The following is a 21,969-nucleotide window of genomic DNA, read 5'->3' on the forward strand; positions in this document are numbered from 1 at the left end:
TGAGGATACAATTAATTGCTCTCCAAAGAAGGGTCATGTCATTTTGGTGTTTAGATAATTCTACATTGTAGTGGTATTTTAGCTCCTCTGATAATGCGATTTAATTAATTTCTATAATAAATTGGCTCTGGTCCACTTAAATAATTTTAAATTGTCTGCTCCACATGTGAGGAATCAAATGAAGAATTCTTAGTCGGCATAGTACTATTATGTGCTCACACACACAGGCTCACAGGTCCACACACACACAGGCTCATACATAGTCTTTTAACTTCTGGCTTTCCCTTGTGAGTAGCTCAAATAGCGTTGACCTTAGGTGTCCTCATTAGGCTGGGCTGTGGACTGTATTAGACAGGACTGCTTGGCTCTGAAAACTGGCATCTTACACAGGGTAGATTAGATAACATGAACACCCACACACCAATCTAATACAGCCATGAAAGAAATATTCTGGTAAAATATTTGTTTTCTGTGGAGAAGGTATCAGAGCGGTTATTATTTCATTCTGTGATAACTTGTGAAGCCTTATTTTGTGGTACTGTCATATTGTAAGGGGCACAATACATTGCAACAACAGATACTGCGGCCTCAAAATTTTGCACTTTGAATTTATAGCTTTCTAACATCGACTTAAAAATGTAACATTGTAAGTTTCACAATGGCGGCTCATCATTGCCAGATTTGACTGATTTTCACTGGAAAACCCTAATACACGCCCCTATTTTTTATGTTGTTAGCCTAAACGACATGCCCAAGTTGTGAGCAGCACAGATCCCACATAAGGGCCGTTTCCACCGCAGGAACTTCGGGGTAATTTTACGGGGCCGTGGCAGTTGGTTCGTGTCTCCACCGCAGGAACCGCCTCCAAAGGACAGGGTTCCGGAACTTTTACAGGGGCTAAGCGAGTCCCTGCCTCGGAGTAGGTACTCAGAACGGCCTCGAAAAACTCTACGGTGCTGATTGGAACTTCCTCTCACTCGGCTCTCTCAGTGGAGACACAGCGGTTGACAGGGCCGAGTGAGAGGAAGGTTCCTGTAAAGTTCCTGTCCCTCAAATAGTTCCAGGAACTTCTTCAGTGGAAACGGCCCTATAGAGACTCAGATATGTGTCTGGTATCATTGGAAAGGAAACATTCTCAGGATTCTTAAGTGTCTGTGTGATTCTGTGACTTACTGACAAAGAGTGGCAGAGGTTACAATGATGGGGTTGTTTACTCGCCCATAGGTTTGCCTTTACAATGACATGCGTACAGACATTCAGGGACCTCTCAGCAGGATATAGACACAATGAGGCCACAGCCACACGTCTTGGCTTCATGCAGTCCAAATTTGGAGTCAAAAGACCAAAAGATGAATTTTTCAGAATTATTTTTCAACAGGTATGTCCATGCGTTTTCCTTAGGTCCTTTTTGGAGACTCCAAATGGACACTTGGTTACCAAAGCTGTATAACCACAATCAAACACCTATAACTTCACATCCCCTTTGCCTACAATCAAAATCTTGGTCTCTAATGAAACTGACACCTTGAGGATCTCTGCTACTATTTGGATTTGGATGTCAATCAATCTGGAATAGGATGACAGAAGCATTATCACAATAACCATATTTTTTTTTGTTTGGCCATATCTATCTATCTATCTATCTATCTATCTGACTGACTGACTGACTATCTAACTGACTAACTAACTATTTATCTATCTATCTATCTATCTGTTTATTTTGCTATAAGTCATATGTCAAGTCGAAGAAGAACCAACCGTGTATCAAAATGCCGAGTGCTTAATGATAGGGTTCAACTCTTTTACGCACAGAGCGCACGCCGGTTATGCTTGAAGTTTGTTTATGGACAGCCAAACTTGATCACTTAGTGTCATACACCGTTGGAAACCTCAGACCATTGGCTAAAAGGTTATCAACTTCATTTCACCGAATATTTCCATAGGCTGGAACAGCACCGATTGGCTTGTGTGTGGTGTCGTCAGAAGCAGAAGAGGCTCACGGTCGTAAACATCTAGTCACGTGTACTCTGAGATGGACGCGCAGGTCAGGAAATGACGTAAACGGACCGTATATGGTTTGTTATTTGTGTTATTACGTTACGTGTTGGACTAAATACATGGACATATTGAGGAAAGTATTTCGGTTTTATGGAAACGGATTTCATATTTCACAAGAATGGATATTTGGCGAGCTGTACAGAAAGTCCTGAGTCATAAGATGATCGTTGTGGATAAAGGGAAGACTTTGAAGGTATGTAGGCATTATAGCTTTTCTCACTTAGCTGAGTGGCTAGCCGAGCTAATCGCTAATACTATTACGGCTGTGAGCAACCACATAAGTCGTGAGTGGTCTTGAATTAATCAGGGCAATCTAAGCTTTCTAACAATGTATGGCATGAATATATATGTTTAATGGTTGGTGTTTAAAACATTCAGAAGAACGTGTCGCTACCTACTAACATCCGTCCCGTCCCGTAGGCGGAACAGAGTGCGTTAAGAGGTTACAAAATAGAAGCAGACAGGTTTAACATGATTTCCACCTGTATTGTATATCTTCACCTAAGGAAGTTTTCTCTCAGCAAAAACACACTGTTCACAACAGTTACAGTAAGCAAGATCCTGTGGCAATGTTGACAACTCATAAAAACAGAAGGCGAGGAGAAAAATGGGAGGAAAATACAAATGAGCAGCTGCCTCAAATATGTTAAAAACGATTAATGGCTACACTGGGCTATAAAAGATATTTTCAAAATCTGATTTCCATGTAGATGTCTGTGTTACAGATTCTTAAAAATCAAATTGTTGCTGGTTTATAATAATACAAAAGACAAATATGAATACAAATGAGTCATAAATGTACTGGACAGGAGATAATGTTTTTGTTTTTATCTGAACATGAAGACACCACATGCACATGACATCACAGTATTTTTCACACATGTATACAAATTCATATAAAGACAGTGTATGTAGACATTACACACACATATGTTACTGTAGGTGAACACAACCATTTCCTCTGCATATCTCTATCAAACTCTCTTTTTCTACCTGAATATACATTCACTGTTGGATTACGCCTCCTATGAATGCAGCTTTTGTCTGTATGAACATGTGCTTGAAGCAGCAGCAGACAGAGACTGTCAGGGGAAAAGCCAAACTTCAATGAGAATGAATGTAATATGTGAAATCAGGTGTCTCATTGATCCATCAGGGCCTCAGAGCCTATTCAGCATCTCAATTTACCACCATCTCTCCTCACAAGACCACGTCAATGTCAGCCCCTCCTGTTTTCCTGTGTCTCTTCTCTACTCCCAAGCTGTTGCTCGCTCTTTGGATGTTCTCTTACTCACCCATTTGTCCACCAAAAACAACTCTGCTGTCAATGGGTTGGAGAGTTGAGAACATTTGATTCAGGCAAAAATAAACGTATTTAACATTATTTCTTAGAGGGCATATTCACACACACTCAGAGTACTCTCAGAAAACTCCTAACTTGGCCTTACATCTCTGGTAAGGAGTCCTAACTTAGGAGTTATTTAGGAAAAAAATTAAAATAATTCCGAGCAAGGAAGGGAAAGAAACCTTTACCTTAGTGAAGCGGTGTGGTTGAACCCCTTGCTTGGTATGACTCATTCTTTTAAAAGCTTTGAAATAAATGTACTCTTAAAGGTAATGGACATAGAGTGGACAGGGAAATTGATAAAGATAGTATTTAGTTTTTATTACTTCAAAATGCTTTTTAACGTAGTGAACATCTCTGTTTAATAAACTGTAACCCAGTTCACATAAAGTTCACACGGAAGTGCCTTGGCCTTAGCAGAATGCAGGTCCGCAGCATGGTAGATCATTTTTTTCCTAGGATGGTGAAGTCATCACTTGACCTACACTGCCTTTGATTTTTTTACCCTGTCTCTAGCCAATCTCACTCCTGGTTCCTTAACTGAACCAATCCAGCTAACAAAGTCGGTCAACACTAGCCAATTAGAAGCATAGGGGGGCCGGGCGGGTTATGACTTCGCCATCGTAGGAGAAAAAAGACACATAGTAGGCAGGCTAGACACAGCATACAAGTAAAATACTGGGTGACACTGTAGGGAAAGAACCTGAAGCTGAACTGCAAATTGTAATAAATATAAAACAGTGAAAACATAATATAACATGGTTAAATCAGATGGTAACAGCCTGTACTTTGTTATAAGCTCGTAGATGTGTGTGTGAAGGAGACTCACTGAAACCTGCAGAGTGAAACAGAGGAACTCCTTAATTGGTGAGTCGTGGTAAAAATAAAGAATGAAATGCTGCACTACAAGATGTGGCGCTAAGCTTACCAGTAGCCTATGTGAATGGGTCCTGAGCTAATACCCTCACCATTGAGTGATGAACAGTGCAATTAGCCAACTGGTGTAGAGCTCAACTAAAGGGAAGCTGTTTGATCAAATAAAAAATAAAAAATATAAAGAACATAGTATTTAATTGCTTAACTGAAGTTACTGAACTGTTTAATACTGAGACAACAAGTTATGTTTTGTGGAGTATTTTATTTAATTGGTAGCCTCTAATGAATCTGATTTTAAAAATAGAACAGCAGCCAAGTTTGTAATTCATGTAGAATCTATATATTTATATATATATATAATATACTTTAGTTTTATTAGATTCCTTTATTGAAAAGGTTATTTAAAATGAGTTGACTGTACAGTTTACTTTTTATGTACAAACTTTGAAGTGAAGGATAATGATTCCTGACATATTTGAAAGTCAGTTGATTAATGAACAATCCTGGCCATGTTTATGACTGCATGCCAGGTTTTTTGAATTGATCTGAAGCTGATGATGAGCCAACCCAGATGAGACCTCCAGATTCCCGGATTGAAGATCCTTCAATTGGATATGCCAGAGGCAAAAAAACTGCCAACCTAACCTCTCTTCTGCCATGATGGAAGGGTAAATATCATAAATTGAGCAAAGCCAGCACCACTGTTGCATTCAACTCCCAGCACTATTTGTTCAACCTCAGATCCCAGACTGTGACTTTAACGCATTCATTGTCACAACCATCATTAATTTAAATAAGTAGACTGAGTGTTCATTATATTGTGTCTTGGTTATGCTGATTTTCTTATTGCTGATGCAGTGAATAACAAACTACTGTAAGGCTGTATTATATTGAAGTGGGTATTGGTTTTTGATATTGTTACCATCCTAAATTGAGAATTAAGATGACCTATGTCAGGGTGCATCCAGTCAGACAGAAGAATAGCTGAAAGGAACTCTGGTTCAAACACAGGGAAAAATAGACAAAAGAAATAAATTGTTTCTGAATTGAAACTGAGGTGTCTTTGTGGAATTGAACCATATACTGAACCTAAGGTTATTTCATTTATTTTGTTTGTGTGGTCATTGAATATTTCAAATAGCCTTTTCTGCCTCCTGTTCGAGTCTAGTATCCTCTGATTGTGGTCCTGTGCACATGTAATCTTATTATAACTAGTTATTAATTTACTGTATTACCGCTCCTACCAGCTGTGTTTGGAGCCATGTACACAGTAGCCTCTTCACATGCTGATAGTTCTTTTGGTGATTTGCTTATATTTATTTACCATGCTGGTTGTTATAGCTCTTTGATGTTAACGGGAGAAAGAAATGGCTTGACTTTTATCAGTTTCTGGGAATATTGTTCAGTGTATACAAGTAGCAGCATTAGTTAGCATGTTGAGTAGCATCTTTTTTTCTCCAGCTGTCAGCAAATTCAATATTTTTCCAGTTGACATATAGCTCAGTGTTGTGATCACTTTCATTTCTGGCGGTATAGTGTTACTGAGTTGGCTGAGAGATGTGATCATATCTCTAATGAGATCGACCACAAACATTATCCCTGCACAATCTAATCTGTAGCGTTTCATTAATTTACTGTCATTCATCGTTTGGAGAATATTTCTCCTACCTCTTTGTCTTTCTTCCATTTTCTCCTCTGTTTAACAAATTGTTAAGCCTCTTAAAAGACCTCCTCCCTACTCCTAACAGTTTTTCACCACAGGAGCTCTCTTAAGAGCTAATATGCTTTGTGAATAACTTTTATCTACACCTGGATCTAGTTTTATCTTTACCTCTACTTAGTCTTAGCTGTAAGGGGAAATTCTTAGAAACTGTAAAAATACTCAGAATTCCATCACTACGAGCAACTCTTTTTACTAAGAAGCTAAATATATATATCAATACGGCTCCAGAGAGAGAGAGAGGTGGAGAAGAATGGAGAAATGCAGCCTGTAGAGTCAAAAAGCAGCTGTGGATCACTAGTGAGGTTGTCTTTCACCCCTGCTGTGTGTGTGTCTTTTAGTGAGTCAATATCAGTTGAAAACCAGCATTGTGAGGACATTTATGGGTTGTAAGGACATTGAGACATCTTAGCTAGTACTAACAACTAACAACAAGGGCAATTTTATGGTTAGAATTGGGTTTAGGTTCAGTTTATGGTAAAGGTTGGGTTTAGGCATTTAGCTGTGATGGTTAAGGTTAGTATAATGGGCTAGGGAATGCATTATGTCAATGAGTGTCACAAGGATATAGAGACAAGTGTGTGTGTGTGTGTGTGTGTGTGTGTGTGTGTGTGTGTGTGTGTGTGTGTGTGTGTGTGTGTGTGTGTGTGTGTGTGTGTGTGTGTGTATGTGTGTGTGCACGCGCAGGAAATTACATTTGCTTACACTGCACTGTAAGTCAATAACACTTCACTGCATGTAAATAATACACAGATTTATTGTGTGGTTTCTGCAACAGTGTAGCATGCTTGAGGGTTTGGTGTTTTTCTATATTACATTTATATGCTTGTCCAGCCTGTTCTCACTCCCAATTCATCACATACTGAAACTTGGTCAGGACCCTTTGGCATCACTTTGTAACATCCTGCATATCCCTTTAGTGTAATTTCAACATGCACAGTAGTCTGATAGATTTCTATAGAACTCCAACAATGTCTGAAACAAGCAGTGTTTCAATTTAGTGGCCACATCCCTCGAAGGACTCATTCTACGAAGTGTCCTTCATAGACCGCGAAGGCCAAATCCAGCGTTGTTAAATGAGTCGCTGTAAGGTGGTGTCTACGGAGGATTTCCTATTTGCGTCACCAGCTGTTCCCACCGGAGGCAGAAATTTAAATTTTATTATTGTGGCAACCCGTTCAGGTCCCCGCTGAACCAAAATATACATGAACACATTTTTTTCTCAGGACTAATATTTATAAAATCTAATTCGAGACCTGTTAAGTACCTGCAGACATCTTATTATTCCACTCCTTAATTTATTTATTTTGTAAATAATTGTAATGGCCACTGTAAATGAAATAAACAATGTATTTAATAATTACTTTGTTTTTAATTCACTCATTCAATATAATTTATTTTTAAACTAATCTCTCAATTAGAGAGAAGAGCCTGTCCATTCTTGCTCTGTTCTGTTGTGCTCTCCTCTCTCTGCCTCTCTCTGCAATCTAATGTCTTATTTCATGAGTTGAAGAAGCTTATCCTCTATCGGTTTCTCTTAAGTGGATCCGGCCTCTGAAGACGTCGAGATGCAGAATGGTCGTTCTGCAATTGGAACAGCAGTGTACTTACTGACAGCACTAGCTCAGCTCCAACACAACTACCTGACAGTTATGTTACTGTGCAAAAAAACAAAAACAAACCTTAACTCAAAGCTCACAAAACACTTAAAAATAACCTCATTGACAGAGAGATGCATTAATTATGTTGTTCAGTCTGTAATGTAGCTATGATAAAAATCCAAACTGTTATGTAGCTTAATACAATAAAATTGAATATAGAGGGATCCGTTCATTAAAATAGATTCATATTGAATTGTGGTGATATCTGTACATATAGAGCCCCAGAAGCAGCACTGTTGAAGCTGCAATTCATCTGTGAGACCAACATTTATCTTCCAAAAGGAATTATATCATATATCAAAATGCTGTGGAGACATTAGAGCGCGGGGTGAATAATCAAAGAGCTGTACACATCACTTTGTTAGATCATTTTCTATCTGTGATGACGTCTGACAATGACTGGCCGATCATCTCAGGAACCTACAAATAGCGGAGATGACCAGCCAGTCGGCCAGCGGCTCCTCCTCACATGTCTAAAAACACCAAAGCAAATTTCTAAATGTGTGCTACTTGGATAAACAGACCACATGTTGGGAATCTAAGTGGAAAAAATATTTTTTTAAAACTCATAAAGTGATGTTTTAACAGTCCTACAGCGAAAATGTATCCGTTGGATTCTCAAAATTTGGAAAAAGAAGGCTGCATTTCTTGGATTCATTTGAAAATTTGAAATGGGACAGCTTTGGTTGTGCCACTGTAATGCATTTATTGTTCGAATATGGTGTTAGGAGGACGGGGCCCCTGAACTGAGACAAAGCTACAGACATCTTGAGACATCTTGACCAAATTCAGTATGTGACGAGTTGGGAGTGATCTTGTGTTGGCTTGTCACATATGAGTATGCACAGTGTTCACTGGTATTTTCCTTCAAGAAAAATACAGAATGAGACAAAGTCTGAGTAAATAGATAGATTAGTATAACGCTTTGAGAAGCACTTGCTGTTTAACTATGTAAACAAAGCATTTGCTAGCTTCACTGAATTGTAAAACTGTTCATTTTCTTAATTTTTTCTCTAATGGGTTTATATTTGTAAAATAAAACAACAAAACATTATAAGCCAAGGCTCAATAAATTCAATTTCATGGGTATGTTTAGGACATTGCTCTTATTAAGGCTGTTCATGCTTATTTCACTTTCAGCATCTCTGTTGCTCAAAAAAGAAACAACAAATAATGGCCATAATCTTCTGATTGGCGTTGTGTTCATCTGCATTACTGATCAGCTGTGGAATAAGGGAAATGAGACCGTTCACTTCAGCAGCTTGCATGTGACAGACGGCACCAGACACGATCGAGCCCAGTGTAGTGTGGTTAATGTTTGTGTGTCTGTGTGGGCAACGCAATGTGAGTGTGTTATTGACAGCTGTCACCTTCTCCATGAGCTGGCGAAGCTGTCTGCTGCGTGGGTCGCGGTTACACATGTTCTGGGCTGGTGCGACCACGGTACAGATACATTTTCCATCTGCGTCCTGTGCCGAGCTGTAGATCTGCCAGCCCTCCTCTGGGCTTGGGTACAGAGCCTGCAAAAACATAGAGACATATCTTAAACCAAGAAAAGAAACTAGTTGCTTCTGTCTGCTGTAGTTTATCTATGCTGCTACCAAGCAGGCCTTTCAAAATGCATGAGGGCAGACAAGACATTTTATTCTGCCAACATGTATAAACAGTAATCTGAAATGTGTTCCACCCTTATAAAACATTTCTAAACTAATAAATATATCCAATTCTTGGAAGTGTTTGGAAGGAAAAAAAAGACTCTTTAATACATTCCATATCGTGATTAGTTGTGCCCATTCTGTCACCAAAAGTTAGCTGCAAAGTCATAATTTCTCCATGGCATTCTCTCTCTCTCTCTCTCTCTCTCTCTCTCTCTCTCTCTCTGTCTCTCTCTCTTTCAACCTTGTCAAAAGTTACTCTTCCCCAAAGGCAATTAATGGCTATTGATCCCTCCAACTACTCGAAATCACTTCAGTCACAATCACAGCAGTCTAATTTTAGCATTAACTGGAGAGCAACAGAGAGAGAGAGAGAGAGAGAGAGAAAGTAAAGGTAAAGTTTGACGGAGGTGATGTTCACAGCAGTAAAGTCACCATAGGAGTGAGATGAAAGATAGATGAGTCAAGACAGAAGAAGGAAGAGGTAAAATACACAGCGATGGTTGCAGATTACGATAAGACAAGAACATGGTTGGAAAATACACAAAGGGACAAAAAACACAACGGCATGACAGAGATAGAGTGAGAGCTTGATGGTGGATGGGGAAAGACAAACTGAAATTGGAGGCAAATGGGAATTTCAAATAAAGAAAGAAGAAGGATGGATCAGGCCTGGCTGTGTGAAAGCAGAGCATCTAATAAGTTTGGACACAGAGAGGAAATGGAGCTGTTCGGGATCGATAATGCAGCCTGTTACCAGTGGAGGAGGGGTGAGACTGAAAGGATGGATGTCTTTCTCTGACTAATCCAATCAAAAGTAGTGCTGAGGGCTTGCAAACACACACACACACATGCAAAGGCCCGGGCCAAGAGATCTGTTTATTCACACTGCATCTACACACACTCAGCATATAAAGCAAAATGTAATGAGAGAAGGAGCAGCCATTTTAGTGATGAAATTAAAGACCTATCCGCATAAGTGGAAGGAAAAGGCTGGAAATAAAATCTTGCGGCTCGGCTCTGTGCCGCTCTCCTGCCTCCATCTGAGCAATGCTGTACTGTGCTCTCGTCTCCTTGGGTCGGGGGATCAGATTAAAATGTCTTAGGGGAAAGGGGGACTGTGTGATTGGAGTGTAAAGTAGCAACCACCCTGCGAGCCAATGTGCTCACTGTCACATCTTGTCACTCCTGCCAATCCCTCGGCCCTCCACCCTCTTTCTCCCTTTTCTCTTCTGCACTTACTGCCTTTCCCTCTTTCTCCCTCACGCTCTCCGAAAGAGTGAATTTTAAATCCTACTTACTCTAAATGAATTGTGGCAAACAGACTAGAGTTATGTGAGTGGCCCTGAAATATGCTGTACTGTCAGCCATAACAATTATACCTTACATCATACATGCCATTATTTTCACAATTTATTTGTTTCATTATGTTCAGGGTAGGGGTGTGACGATTAGGCTTCACGCCGATCTGATCGGCTATATCGGACCTGCCGATATTTAGCATTTTATGCAATTAGTGAGATTGGATGTAATGTCTTAATTCGCCGATCAGATCAATGCCGTCATGTTGAAACTTTTTGCAGATGCTCCTGTTGCATAGATTGAAGATGGCTTGTGTTTTATCTGTCTCATTTACTCCGAAGAAGTTCCACACCACTGACATGTTTGTTTGAATCCAACAGTTAGTTTTGAGCCCTGTCACGATGTGATGGACAATAAAGTTTTTTGAATATTGAATCATTAGCTGTTGGATTCAAACAAACATGTGGGTGGTGTGGGCAGACAGATAAAACACAAGCTATCTGTGCAACACTAAAGAACCTCGTGGGGAAGCATCTGCAAAATGTTTCAACACCTCCAATGTACCTGGATAGGGAACACGAGGAGGAGCATGCCGAGTTTAAGAAACGGAGCGTGGACAAAGAAGACGTGATAGAATCGGTGATCGGTTTATTTAAACTCACTGATCAGTGATCGGCCCCAAAAATCCTGATGGTGTAAAGCCTAGTGACGATACACTCAGCTCACGAAACGAGACGAGACACAATATTGGGTTCATGAGATCGAGACGAGACGAGATTTTAACACTATTTTTAAGAAAACTTCAATGAGGAAATATATGACTGGTCTTTTATTTGAAAGTCACAAAATGCTAAATAATGCAGGTGCATTTTGATGTGTTTTAATTAATCATCTTGTAACGAATGTCACTTCAATGATCATACACAGTATACAATATGCAAGCACTGTAAAAGGTTTTCCCATATAGATAGATCATTTTGGTATTTATGGAAATAACAACCATACATACCAAAATTATATACAATCACAAATACTAAAAAAGTGAATGATAAAGAATAGAAACAATTCTAGTATTTATATACTGTATATATAATATAACATTATCACAAATTATAACATATTGCTTATAAAAAACACAGATATAAAAATAAATTGCACAAATCCTATATCACATAAATACACAAGTAGAACAACATATGAATTGTTATTTGGTAGTGTGACTAATTTTACTTTGCGTCATTACGCTTCCATAGCTGCGCTAGATTCCTCCGCTCCTCCTACCTCAGGCTTCAACATACTCACTTCTGTGAGATCTTCTCAGCAGGTTGAAGCTGTATCAAGGTTAATTATCCACACGTGACATTATAAAAAGAAGACACGACGTGTGATAGAAACCGAATTCGTGATAATCGAAATATCATCACGTTTTAATGTTGCGATCGTGGTACGAGATCTCGTCACACCCCTAATTCAAGGTATATTAAGTAGACTCATACAATTTTAAATTAGTAGGCTAAATCTAAATTTAATTAATATATATTTTATTCTAATTTTCTATACCTATTACATGCATACATCAGTAAGCATATTTCATATATTTCTGAATATCTACTATTCACATGAGTGAGCCATAGTTGAATTTACTGGCACTCTAGCTGGAATATCATCCTATTATTTCTGATGTTGATGCATAGATTGCATAGATGCAATGGTTTGCACAGTTTTCTCAATCAGTCAGCACCTTTCTCATCATTAGACTTCCTTCTTTGAGGCAGTCCAAGCATCAGAAGGCTGTTAGGTGGAGAGATGACAGAGGTCTGCAGAGGCCAGAGTTATAGTTACGGAAAGTGAAAAAGAGGCAGTCTCCACAGCAGAACCTCTTCCAATTTCTTTCAACTGTCTATTTCATTCTGCCTTTGCCTGGAGGGGGGATTTTTTTTTTTTTTTTACCTCTATCTGCTTCTCTGCCTGCATCTCACTCACTGTCAGGATTTCTGATTTATTGTAACATATGTGCGTGAGAGTGTGTGTGCTCATCTTGGTTTAAGTCCATGTAGTTCTATATAGATGCTGGTGTACATGCAAGAACACGTCCATGTGTATGCCTGTACATATAGTATTTACACAAATTCATACATATTTTCATCATGCACACATTTCGATTTGCAGCAAACCCCTCAAGACTGTTTGGAAATCCCTGCAGCTGTAATGCATGATTCCCACTGAAGTGTAGGAGAGCATATGCAATAGCTGCGGATGTGTATAAGATAGTAGATCGTGCTGAGGCAACAGCAGGGCACACTGACTTCTCGTTATAGTTGATATCCTGCGGTGTTAACAGGTGGAGGTTCGTTAGCCTCAAACTGCAGAATCCAGTTAGGTTACTCAGACTGTGAGGGTATGTGCAGCCTCCTGCCCTAAATACAAATATAATAGATATGCACTTTTGGGAAGGAATGATTCTTGCGAATGGATGAAAAATTGTGTATCAATTTTTCATATTGTTATCAACTTGAAAGGGAGCCGCAGTTGTTACCCTGACTTTTTTTTATTTTATTTTATTTTTTACAATATCTAACATAGTGGGCAGTTATATGGAATACGTTCAGAGTTCAAGAAAGTAATACTGGAGACACGTCAACTCCATTACCATAATGCTTTCTTGATTTTCCAACATGTTTAAACTCATGCTGTGCTCCTCATGTGGCTCTCCAAAGCCGAGGAGTTTTCACAGCAACACATCTTCTCTTCCCGTCATTAATATTTCATAAATGCTGGGCTGAAATTAAGGGCTTATTTGAATCAGTTTCAATTCCATTACCACCCACCTATCCATTCTGTGCTAACTTCCCATTCTCACAGCGGCAGCTTGGAGAGCAGGAGGGAGGAGGTAATTCTTAAATGGAAGTATCCCTGTATGCTTTTTGCCTGAGCCACATGCAGGGAGATCTATATATATCAGCACTCATAAGCAACTGATCTCTCGGGGTGCAAGTTATATGTTTTATAGCACTGGCTTATTTTTGCAAATATGATTAAGTCCTGCTCTGCAGCGAGGAATGGGTCATTGACATTGGTTCATTTAACATAGTGTTCACACAGCCTATAAAATATCTCATTAATGTCGGAAAAACAGCTTCCTCAATATCTAATGTTATTCAGATTTGCATTCGGGATATGCATATGTTTGTATATTTGGCAGGACAGGCCATGGAGTATTATATTAGCGTAGTGATGACATGTAACACAACCTGTGCTATCATTGTCATGCTATCACTTGCGACTAGCTGGGAGCACTTCAGGTCTAGGGGATAATCCTCTCCTTCCAGACACAGACAGTGGTTTCAGGAAAGAGAAGGCATTCAGCTCACTGTTCCAGAAATTCACACATTAGAAGAGAGGGATGAAATAGAATATGTAAGTGCCAGAGTTGAAGCTGTCACAGTCATGGCTGCCATGCAAAAGCCCATTAAGGTGGTAGACAGCAGTAATGAGAACAACAGGAAACTGCAGAGGGCAAAGGAGATGAAAAATCAATTGGGCTGACTTGCAAAAATAAAAATTATTCTTTAAGATTTCTGGCTTGCTCCTTTTTTTTTACCACCCTAGGGTTCCCTCTGCTCCCGTGATATCATATCTGACTGCCTGGGACTCTGAAAGCTGACCATCAGCTGCTGGCATTTCTTTCAAACACAACCTCCCATCCTCTTTATAGAAAACCAATAACAGCAAGATAGACTAATAGGCAGAAAGGGAATAGTTGTGGTTTGGGGGAAGAGAGGTGTCTATAATTTCCTTTAGTTTAGTTCAAATGCTGCCCATTTACAATGCTGAATGACAACTTCAGATAAATTCCTGCTGAGAGAGGGGAAGAGGAGATGAGAGGTGTGGTCATTAATAAGCTAAAAAAGTAGCACCGAATGCTGAATATTTCTCTTCTGTTTCCTGTACACTGCAGACAAAACAGATCACATTCCCCAGATAAACTATAGCATACTATGTAGTTTAGAGGAAAACTAACTAAGATGTGCCATTACTTGAGCGCCTCTCTATGGTGCAAAGAAGCTCAGAACCCTTGCGTTGTTAATGATTAACAAAGTTCAGCAGGATTATCCAATTATACATTATAGCTGGTGGTATCACTGTCGAGAGTTGCAGGACAGACTTCCTCTGGCATTTCATTAGACTGAACCTGGAGCCGGCTGCTGTAAAGTCAGAGCTAAATGAGATCATAAATCTACAGCTCCCTACTTTATGAGCATGACGGGAAGTCTATTATAACTTTCATAAGCAGCAGGCAGACGGGGCAAACAGGCTGAGGCAGGCACGGGGCCTGAAATATGGAGAGAGCTGACTGCCACACTGTGAACTCAGCTCGCCATCATATGTAAGAAAGTGCAACAGACACAGAGGATGGAAAGAGCATTTTGAGAATGTGGGAGACATCAAGGTGAGACTGTCAGGTTCAGGATAACAAAGTAGGAGGTGTAATCTCTCTCGTTCTTCTATTTCCATCCCGTAACTACAATGCCAGCTTTGTTTATCCAAGTTCTACAGCTTCACTTTCTGTTTCCCTCTTTTCTCTCTCTGCAGAATAATGTTTACTGCCAGGCATTAACTTCTCTGAATGCTTGGCCCCAGCAAAGTAGAAACATCTGTTCCAGCTAACCACAGCTGGCAGGTCTATACTTTGGCCAAACAATCAGATCTAATTTTTCAAAATTGCTGGGTATTTCTGGAATTAAGCACGCACAGATAAACAAGCAAATATGCACACCCACTCTTCAGATGATCACTCAGTGAATCCTCAATGCACAGACCAGCAGCTGGCCTTTAAAATAAAACTCAGTGAAGACTCCTAGTGAAATCCCAGGTCTCTCCTGCTCCCAAGGAAAATCGATTACCACAATCAGCGCAGCATGGTTGCCAGTCAATAATATGACTCATAAACTCATCATGCTCCTCTCCCTGCTGCATCCTTTATCCTCCCTACTGCCTCTCACTCTCTCCCACTCCATCACTCTCATGACTGCCTCCTCTCCGGCGTGGTGTCCTGCCCGCTTTCCATCTGCAGCTCACTCGTTCCAATCCGGCTCACACTTGAATGACAGAGGGGGGTGGGCAAATGTGTCAGGCGTTTTTTTTCTTTTGGGGGGGGGCGGGGGGTTTAGTTGGAGAACTCTTGGAGAATTCAGAGAGAATGACACTCACCGGTGAGCAGCGACAACTTTATACATTTTGAAGTAGGCTGCTAGCATCATGCCAGGCACTCTGGTGAAAAGTATGTTGCATCCTCTCTGCTGTTAGACTTGTACACATCTAGCAGCTCTATCATGGCTGGTGCTAAATAGAGAAGAGGGAGGTGACAGTGGCAGGGTTGCGAAGTGTGAGAAAACACTACATAAACTGTTAGACAACAGTCAGAGCTTCATCGGAGGAAAATATGGATTGTAGAAGTGTGTGAATTGTAAAATCATCCAATTGCATTTGAAGGACAAAGCAATGATTTGGGTTTAAGTTCAGCCAGATGGAATTACACTCTCATATTGGCAAATAGAACATGTCAAAAGCTTGATTACTAATCCAACTATAGAGCCTGTGATCAATGATGATTTGTACACAGGCTATCACATAATTAGTTCATGTATCAAAAGAATTTAAAACTATATTACAAGATTGGCTTCCCATTCACACTGTCTTATATTTACCAGCCTGAGGACACCTGACAGGGTCTAGACTCAAATACATTTGGGTGAAGGCAGCATGATAAAAACATTAAAGTGAAGTACTCAAATAAAAATCTGCAGCAATGTTTAATCTTTAATCCATAGCCAAGAATCGATCTTTACAGCCTGCTTTACTGGACTGCACAGTGGATGTAATGAAGTTTACAGTCCCACACCCTGACAGACAGAGGCTGGGTGACCCCAATCAGATTCTGAGCTCTGGCTGCGATTTGTTGTTCCACGCTTCCTTTTGATGGTGAGAATATTTTTTCTTCACTCTTCTGCCTCACAGCTTTCTTATTTAATATATCAAAGGCAGAGTCGACACAAACATGCATGCGCACACACACACACACACGCGCACGCACACACACACATTGCTATTCTGTCTGTTTTGCAGTATTCTGAGTATACAGCTACAGTATGTGAAGATTTACACTTGATGTATGTCCTTCCTGTACATACAGGTGCTTGCATTATAAATAAGCTATTTTGCACTAGTGCTTCTTTAATCATACGTCGTACCTCTTGGAAAACTTGTCTGTGTGATGTCTCTTTAGTTTTATGCCAATGGCTTTTGCCCAATTTCTCATTCTTAATCTCAGTGACATTTAAAGACTGATCATGCAACCCTAAATTATACAGACAATATGAATTGGATGGCTCAGAATTTACTCCAGCTAAATGCAGATAACATCAAAGTTGTTATATTTGGTGATTAACATTCAAAGCAAATTCAGCAGTCTCAGTCTGGTGAGTTTTCCTCTGCCAGGTTTGAGGTATTCTCTTTGAATTTAGCTTCAAGCATCATTAAAGATCACACTGGGTGGTATTCCACTAAAAATCTGACCCTTCCTGTATCCTTTGCCACACTGAGAATTATTCACTCATGTAATGGCCTACTTATATTATCGCCATCTGCTTATAATACTGTAAAATGTGTTTGACTGAAACTTTCAACAACTATTTCAACATTTACCTGGAAGACTGTTGACAAATAATATAAACATACTCTTGGTATGACACATGTGCTGACTTTCTCATATTACTTTATCTATTTGATACTGAAATTGTTTTCATGATATTTAATACATTGCACAGTGAAGCATTTGAGTATATTTCATAACTTTTCAAACCATGTTTTACTTAACAGCCCCTTAGGTCATCTCAGAGATTTTAGCTTTCCCAGCATGTATTGAAGACTAAAGGGGGCTAAGCCTTTGCTATCAAAGCTTAAACCAAGAAACAGTTTTCCTTGCAATGATATTATTGATTCTGTCAACATTTTCCCTGCTGTGCTACAAAATCACTTGTTTCAAATCAGTATCTTTATACCAGGCTATAACTTAATAACTCACTTTTATTCATGCAAAATTATCTTGTATCTTTTATTCCATTTATTTTCTCCCTGACATGTGTTTAAACACTGTTTTTGAGAAATGCAATACATTATTTTTTATTTTCTGTTTTTATTCTTCTATTTTGTAGATTTTTTGCTCCAGATTTTATTCGTCTATCTATATCATTATGAATAAATTGTACATTTAAAAAAAGAAAAGTACATTAAAAACATTGTTTATTTATTAAAAAATGCATTTATTTTGATTATATGTAAGATTTTATATTTTGGATAGCGTATTTTGATTGGACCATAGCCTGACTCGTGCCATGTTAAGTGTCAGGGTTCCAGGGTCTCTTTTGCTCATTAAGAAACATGGTTTTGCACTATCCAGATGTGCACAAGCATCCAGGCAGTGCTGTGTTCAGTGCCATTGCAGCAAGTCTCATATAAACTCATTCAGCTGTGTTCTTGGATCAGCTGGTTAGAAGACAGGCGCAGAAAGCAAGTGAAGCAGACTTTGAAAATAGCTCTGAGCTGGGAGAATGTGGGACGCAGCATGTATGGGTGCCAGTGTGGGGAACAGCCATGCAATGGCCACTGGCATACTAGCACCAGAGTGTCACAAGACTGGAGTTAGAGTGTTTTTGATTAGAGCTCTAAACATTTTGTTAGTCCTGACTGTCATCGCAGGGAAATGTCTCATTAATAGTGATGGGACTTTGAGGAGAGGTTTTACATCAAAGTTTTATGCACTGCCATTGTTTATGAGGGGATAATATCCCTGTCTTAAAGCAAAGACATTTCCCTTCACAATAGACTTTTATACTGTAATAATTCCTGGCACCATTAAACTGGCTCATCAGTTTTGATGAAACTTTGATGGCATGAGTTTCAACTGCAGCATTCCTCCTCCACTGGTCGTGAATGAGGGTTGCCTCAAAGAAAACATCCACTCATAACTATGTATAATTTCATCATATCCAGTTGTTTGAAATGCAAAATAAGACTTTGAGTCATGAGTCTTGATTAGAGTGAGTTTACTGAAAAGAAACCTGGCAACATTCTTTATTCTTCTTGACCCTGAGCAGGATAATTGGGTATAGAAAATAAATAGATGGATTATGCAGGCCATACCCCCCAAGGGAATTGTGGGTGTTCAATGGGATTATAGAGTTTAAGGCTGTTAATAATTCAAATATGCCTTTTCCACTGACATTGTTACAGAGATTAGATTATCATTTTACTTTGATGATGTACTCAAAATGACCCTCTGAGATATGCACAAGTTTTAGAAAAAATAAAGCACAGCCTTTTAGCTATAGGTGCTTGACATTTTCACAAAGGTAACACTGTGCTAAAATGCCTTTTTCTGCACAGAAATCATTTCAACCCAACACATCACTGCAAAATTAAGGTGACATAGAGTGGTGGATTGATGTTTAAATGAACCATTATAAATTATAAAAAATCCTCTTCAAACAGATGGACCTTCACCCTTGAGACAAGAATGCCTAAACATACAGTACTCAGAATACATATTTAAACACACAAATATACACACGCACACATATCTTTCCAGATGGTCACAGCTCTCTTGGGACATTCAATTTCATTTCATTATTTTTCATTTGCTTAATTTGTAAGGTGCAATAAAAACACACTCAGGATAAAGGCAAAGACAATCTAACCACTGATGAACCAGGAAGTGTCTCATTCATTCCTCAGCTTTATATTTCTCATTGTCACTGTCGCCTCCCATTAGCACAATGAGACAGAAAGGCATATGCCACACAGAACTTTGATATTTGTTCAAACATAAAACCCTAATAATAAACTTAACAGGGAGAGCTTTTTAATCACAAAACACTTCCAACAGCCTTTATACACCTACATGACTTGCCAGTGTGAAGTAAGTGTGCTTTATTTTAGGAGAGGAGGGCTCAGAGGATTAAGAGACAAACAGAACAATGAAGGAATAAGACATACTTGAAACTGTAGCACTGTCTCAACCTCCCTGTCTTCCCCATCACCTCTGAATCCGAGCACAATCCGTCCCACCCTGGAGGTGACTGACAGATGGGATCAGCCTGAACATCACTCAGAAAAGCTCCCTACCTCCCGTCACCCTGGCAAAAACATATGATTTACCACTGCCATCCACACTGCATCCGCTGCCTCTCACCATCAGTCACAGTCACAAGCCCACAATTCAGCTTCATTACACTTAATGTGACTCTCACACCAACATGTATATCATTCACGCTTGGTTGAAACATTGCTCTCACATGCATGTCTACCTCCATAATCTCTCTCTTTTTACTACAACATAGCCCTTGAGACTCACGCAGTTCCACTCCCCCGCCTGAAACCTCTGTGCTGTTTTTGTAGTTAAACATGTAAACACACACTCAATAACATGCCTGAATCTTCAGATTCTTTCATTTTCTCCTCATCCTCTGCTGTGTCACTCTCTTTCATCTGTCTCTCTGGCTTTTCTACATTAAGCATGCACAAACAAATCCAGTGCACACACACTTGCAAAAAAGTCATACGCACGCTGACAATCCTCTCGGAGGTGCCCCCTCTTGAGATTGTGGTCCCGTTGAGTCCCACCAGAGAGGGCAGAGTCTGAGACATCCAGTTGGTCACCATGGCCATGGTGCTGAGCACCGCCCCGATCTTTAGCATGGGAACGCTCATGTTTGCTTCCTGTGGGGCTCCGGTGCAAATGGCCCAACGGCCAGCCCTACCCTGCCCTACCCTGCCCTGCCCTGGACCTCAGCTCCGGTCAACCCCAGTCTGCTCCAGACAGCCCACGCAGGGAACCAGCCAGTCAGCTTCAGCCTCAGCCTGAGCAACAGCAGAGCCCCCAGAGTTGGTGAAGCACAGTTACTAGACTCTCACACCACTGGCTCAGTCAAAGGGACAGCCAGAGACTGGTTAGAGGAAAGCAGCTCAAATCCAGCAGCATCACGCTGGAATCTTCCCTCTCAGTGTGACTGCCTCAGCCTCACCCCCTCCCTCTCTCTCTCTCTCTCTCTCTCTCTCTCTCTCTCTCTCTCTCTCTCTCCATCTCTCTCTCTCTCCTCATCTCTCCCTCTCTCTCTCTTTCTCTCTCTCTCTCACTTTCCATCTCTCTTGCTTCCTCACTCGCCCCTTATCTCGCTCTCTCTCTCTCTTGCTCCCTCTCTCTTCCTCAAGATGCAGAGCTGCGCATTGGCTGCCTCTCTGTCTCATCCCCTCCCAATCAGCCTCTGCTCTCTTCTTGCCAGCGCTGTTTTGCATGCATGTATCCATTCTTTTCCTTCCCTCTCTCTTTCTCTGACATTTGGCTGTTCTTTTATGACTCACATCTTGGTGTTTGTGCGTGCACACAGTTTTGATGCATGTAGATCAGAGAGAGACTGATTTCAGATGGCTGATCTGTGCTCTATGTTATGTGACGTGTGTGTGCCCAGGGCGTCCAAGGCACAGTAGAATCTCCTGCAGCACTGGCCTTGCCACACTGTCCGTATTAGATGAAGGAGTAGATTAAGCTATAGAGGGGTGGGAGGTTAGATTTAAGGTTGGCCAGTGGCTCATGACAGGGAGACATGGGCAGGTGGTATTAATGTGGGAGAGATCGAGGTGCTCCTGCCCACGGCTGCCTCTGACAGCTCATTCGTCATTCTGCTTCATGACATCTCCTAAATCAGCCTGTAGCATGCAGATGCATACAGTGTCTTACAAACTACACTCTGCCTGAATCATAATCATATCATCATGTTCAGTTACACGCACTGTCATCTCAAACAGTCACCACTAAAATGTGTGGGTGATGCTTTGAAATTAGTGCATGTGTAAAAGATGTAAATGAAAATTCAATTGACATTAATATTGAAATGGTGGTTTGGAACATATTGTAGCTATCAATACAGTATGGATGTAAAACGGATGTATAAAGCCTGCTATAACAAGTTTTTCTTGAATAAGTGGGATTACTATTACTTTTCAGGTAGTATAGTTTCACCATTGTTGTATAATCCAAATGCTTTAGCTTTCAGCACAATCATGCTTGTGTTAGATATCATACAATTCGCTTCGCTGCCTATCTTGGTGTCATCTCACCTGAGGGACTATGCCTCAAGTCTGATTTGTGCTTGATTCGGACCAGACCTCAGACATGTTCTGAAGTTCAGATTGGCCCTTTGGATATAGGGGGGGAGGGTTGGGGGTATGGGGGTGGGGGCATGTATTTTGTCTTCAAATCATAGCTGTCTGAATGTGCCACTCATCTCTAAAAAG

General features: G+C 40.2%; 1 protein-coding gene across 3 annotated transcripts in view; it reads right to left on the bottom strand.

The window, feature by feature from the left end:
* olfm2a (olfactomedin 2a) overlaps positions 1–20,385 on the bottom strand; it is a 30,261-nt gene extending 9,876 nt beyond the window's left edge. Inside the window, exons 1-4 of one of the 3 annotated variants that reach the window (XM_053337728.1) lie at positions 20,242–20,385; positions 9,031–9,180; positions 5,364–5,368; positions 1,455–1,470 (exon numbers count right to left, since the gene is read on the bottom strand). In XM_053337728.1, the coding sequence (XP_053193703.1) occupies positions 1,455–1,470; positions 5,364–5,368; positions 9,031–9,180; positions 20,242–20,385 (315 nt within the window). The remainder of the gene's footprint in view (positions 1–1,454; positions 1,471–5,363; positions 5,369–9,030; positions 9,181–20,241) is intronic. The other 2 variants (XM_053337727.1, XM_053337726.1) reach the window with 2 other exon arrangements.
* Positions 20,386–21,969: the final 1,584 nt, after the last annotated feature.

Source organism: Scomber japonicus, chromosome 18 (genome assembly GCF_027409825.1).
Source record: "Scomber japonicus isolate fScoJap1 chromosome 18, fScoJap1.pri, whole genome shotgun sequence".
In the NCBI taxonomy this organism is placed as follows: Eukaryota; Metazoa; Chordata; class Actinopteri; order Scombriformes; family Scombridae; genus Scomber; species Scomber japonicus.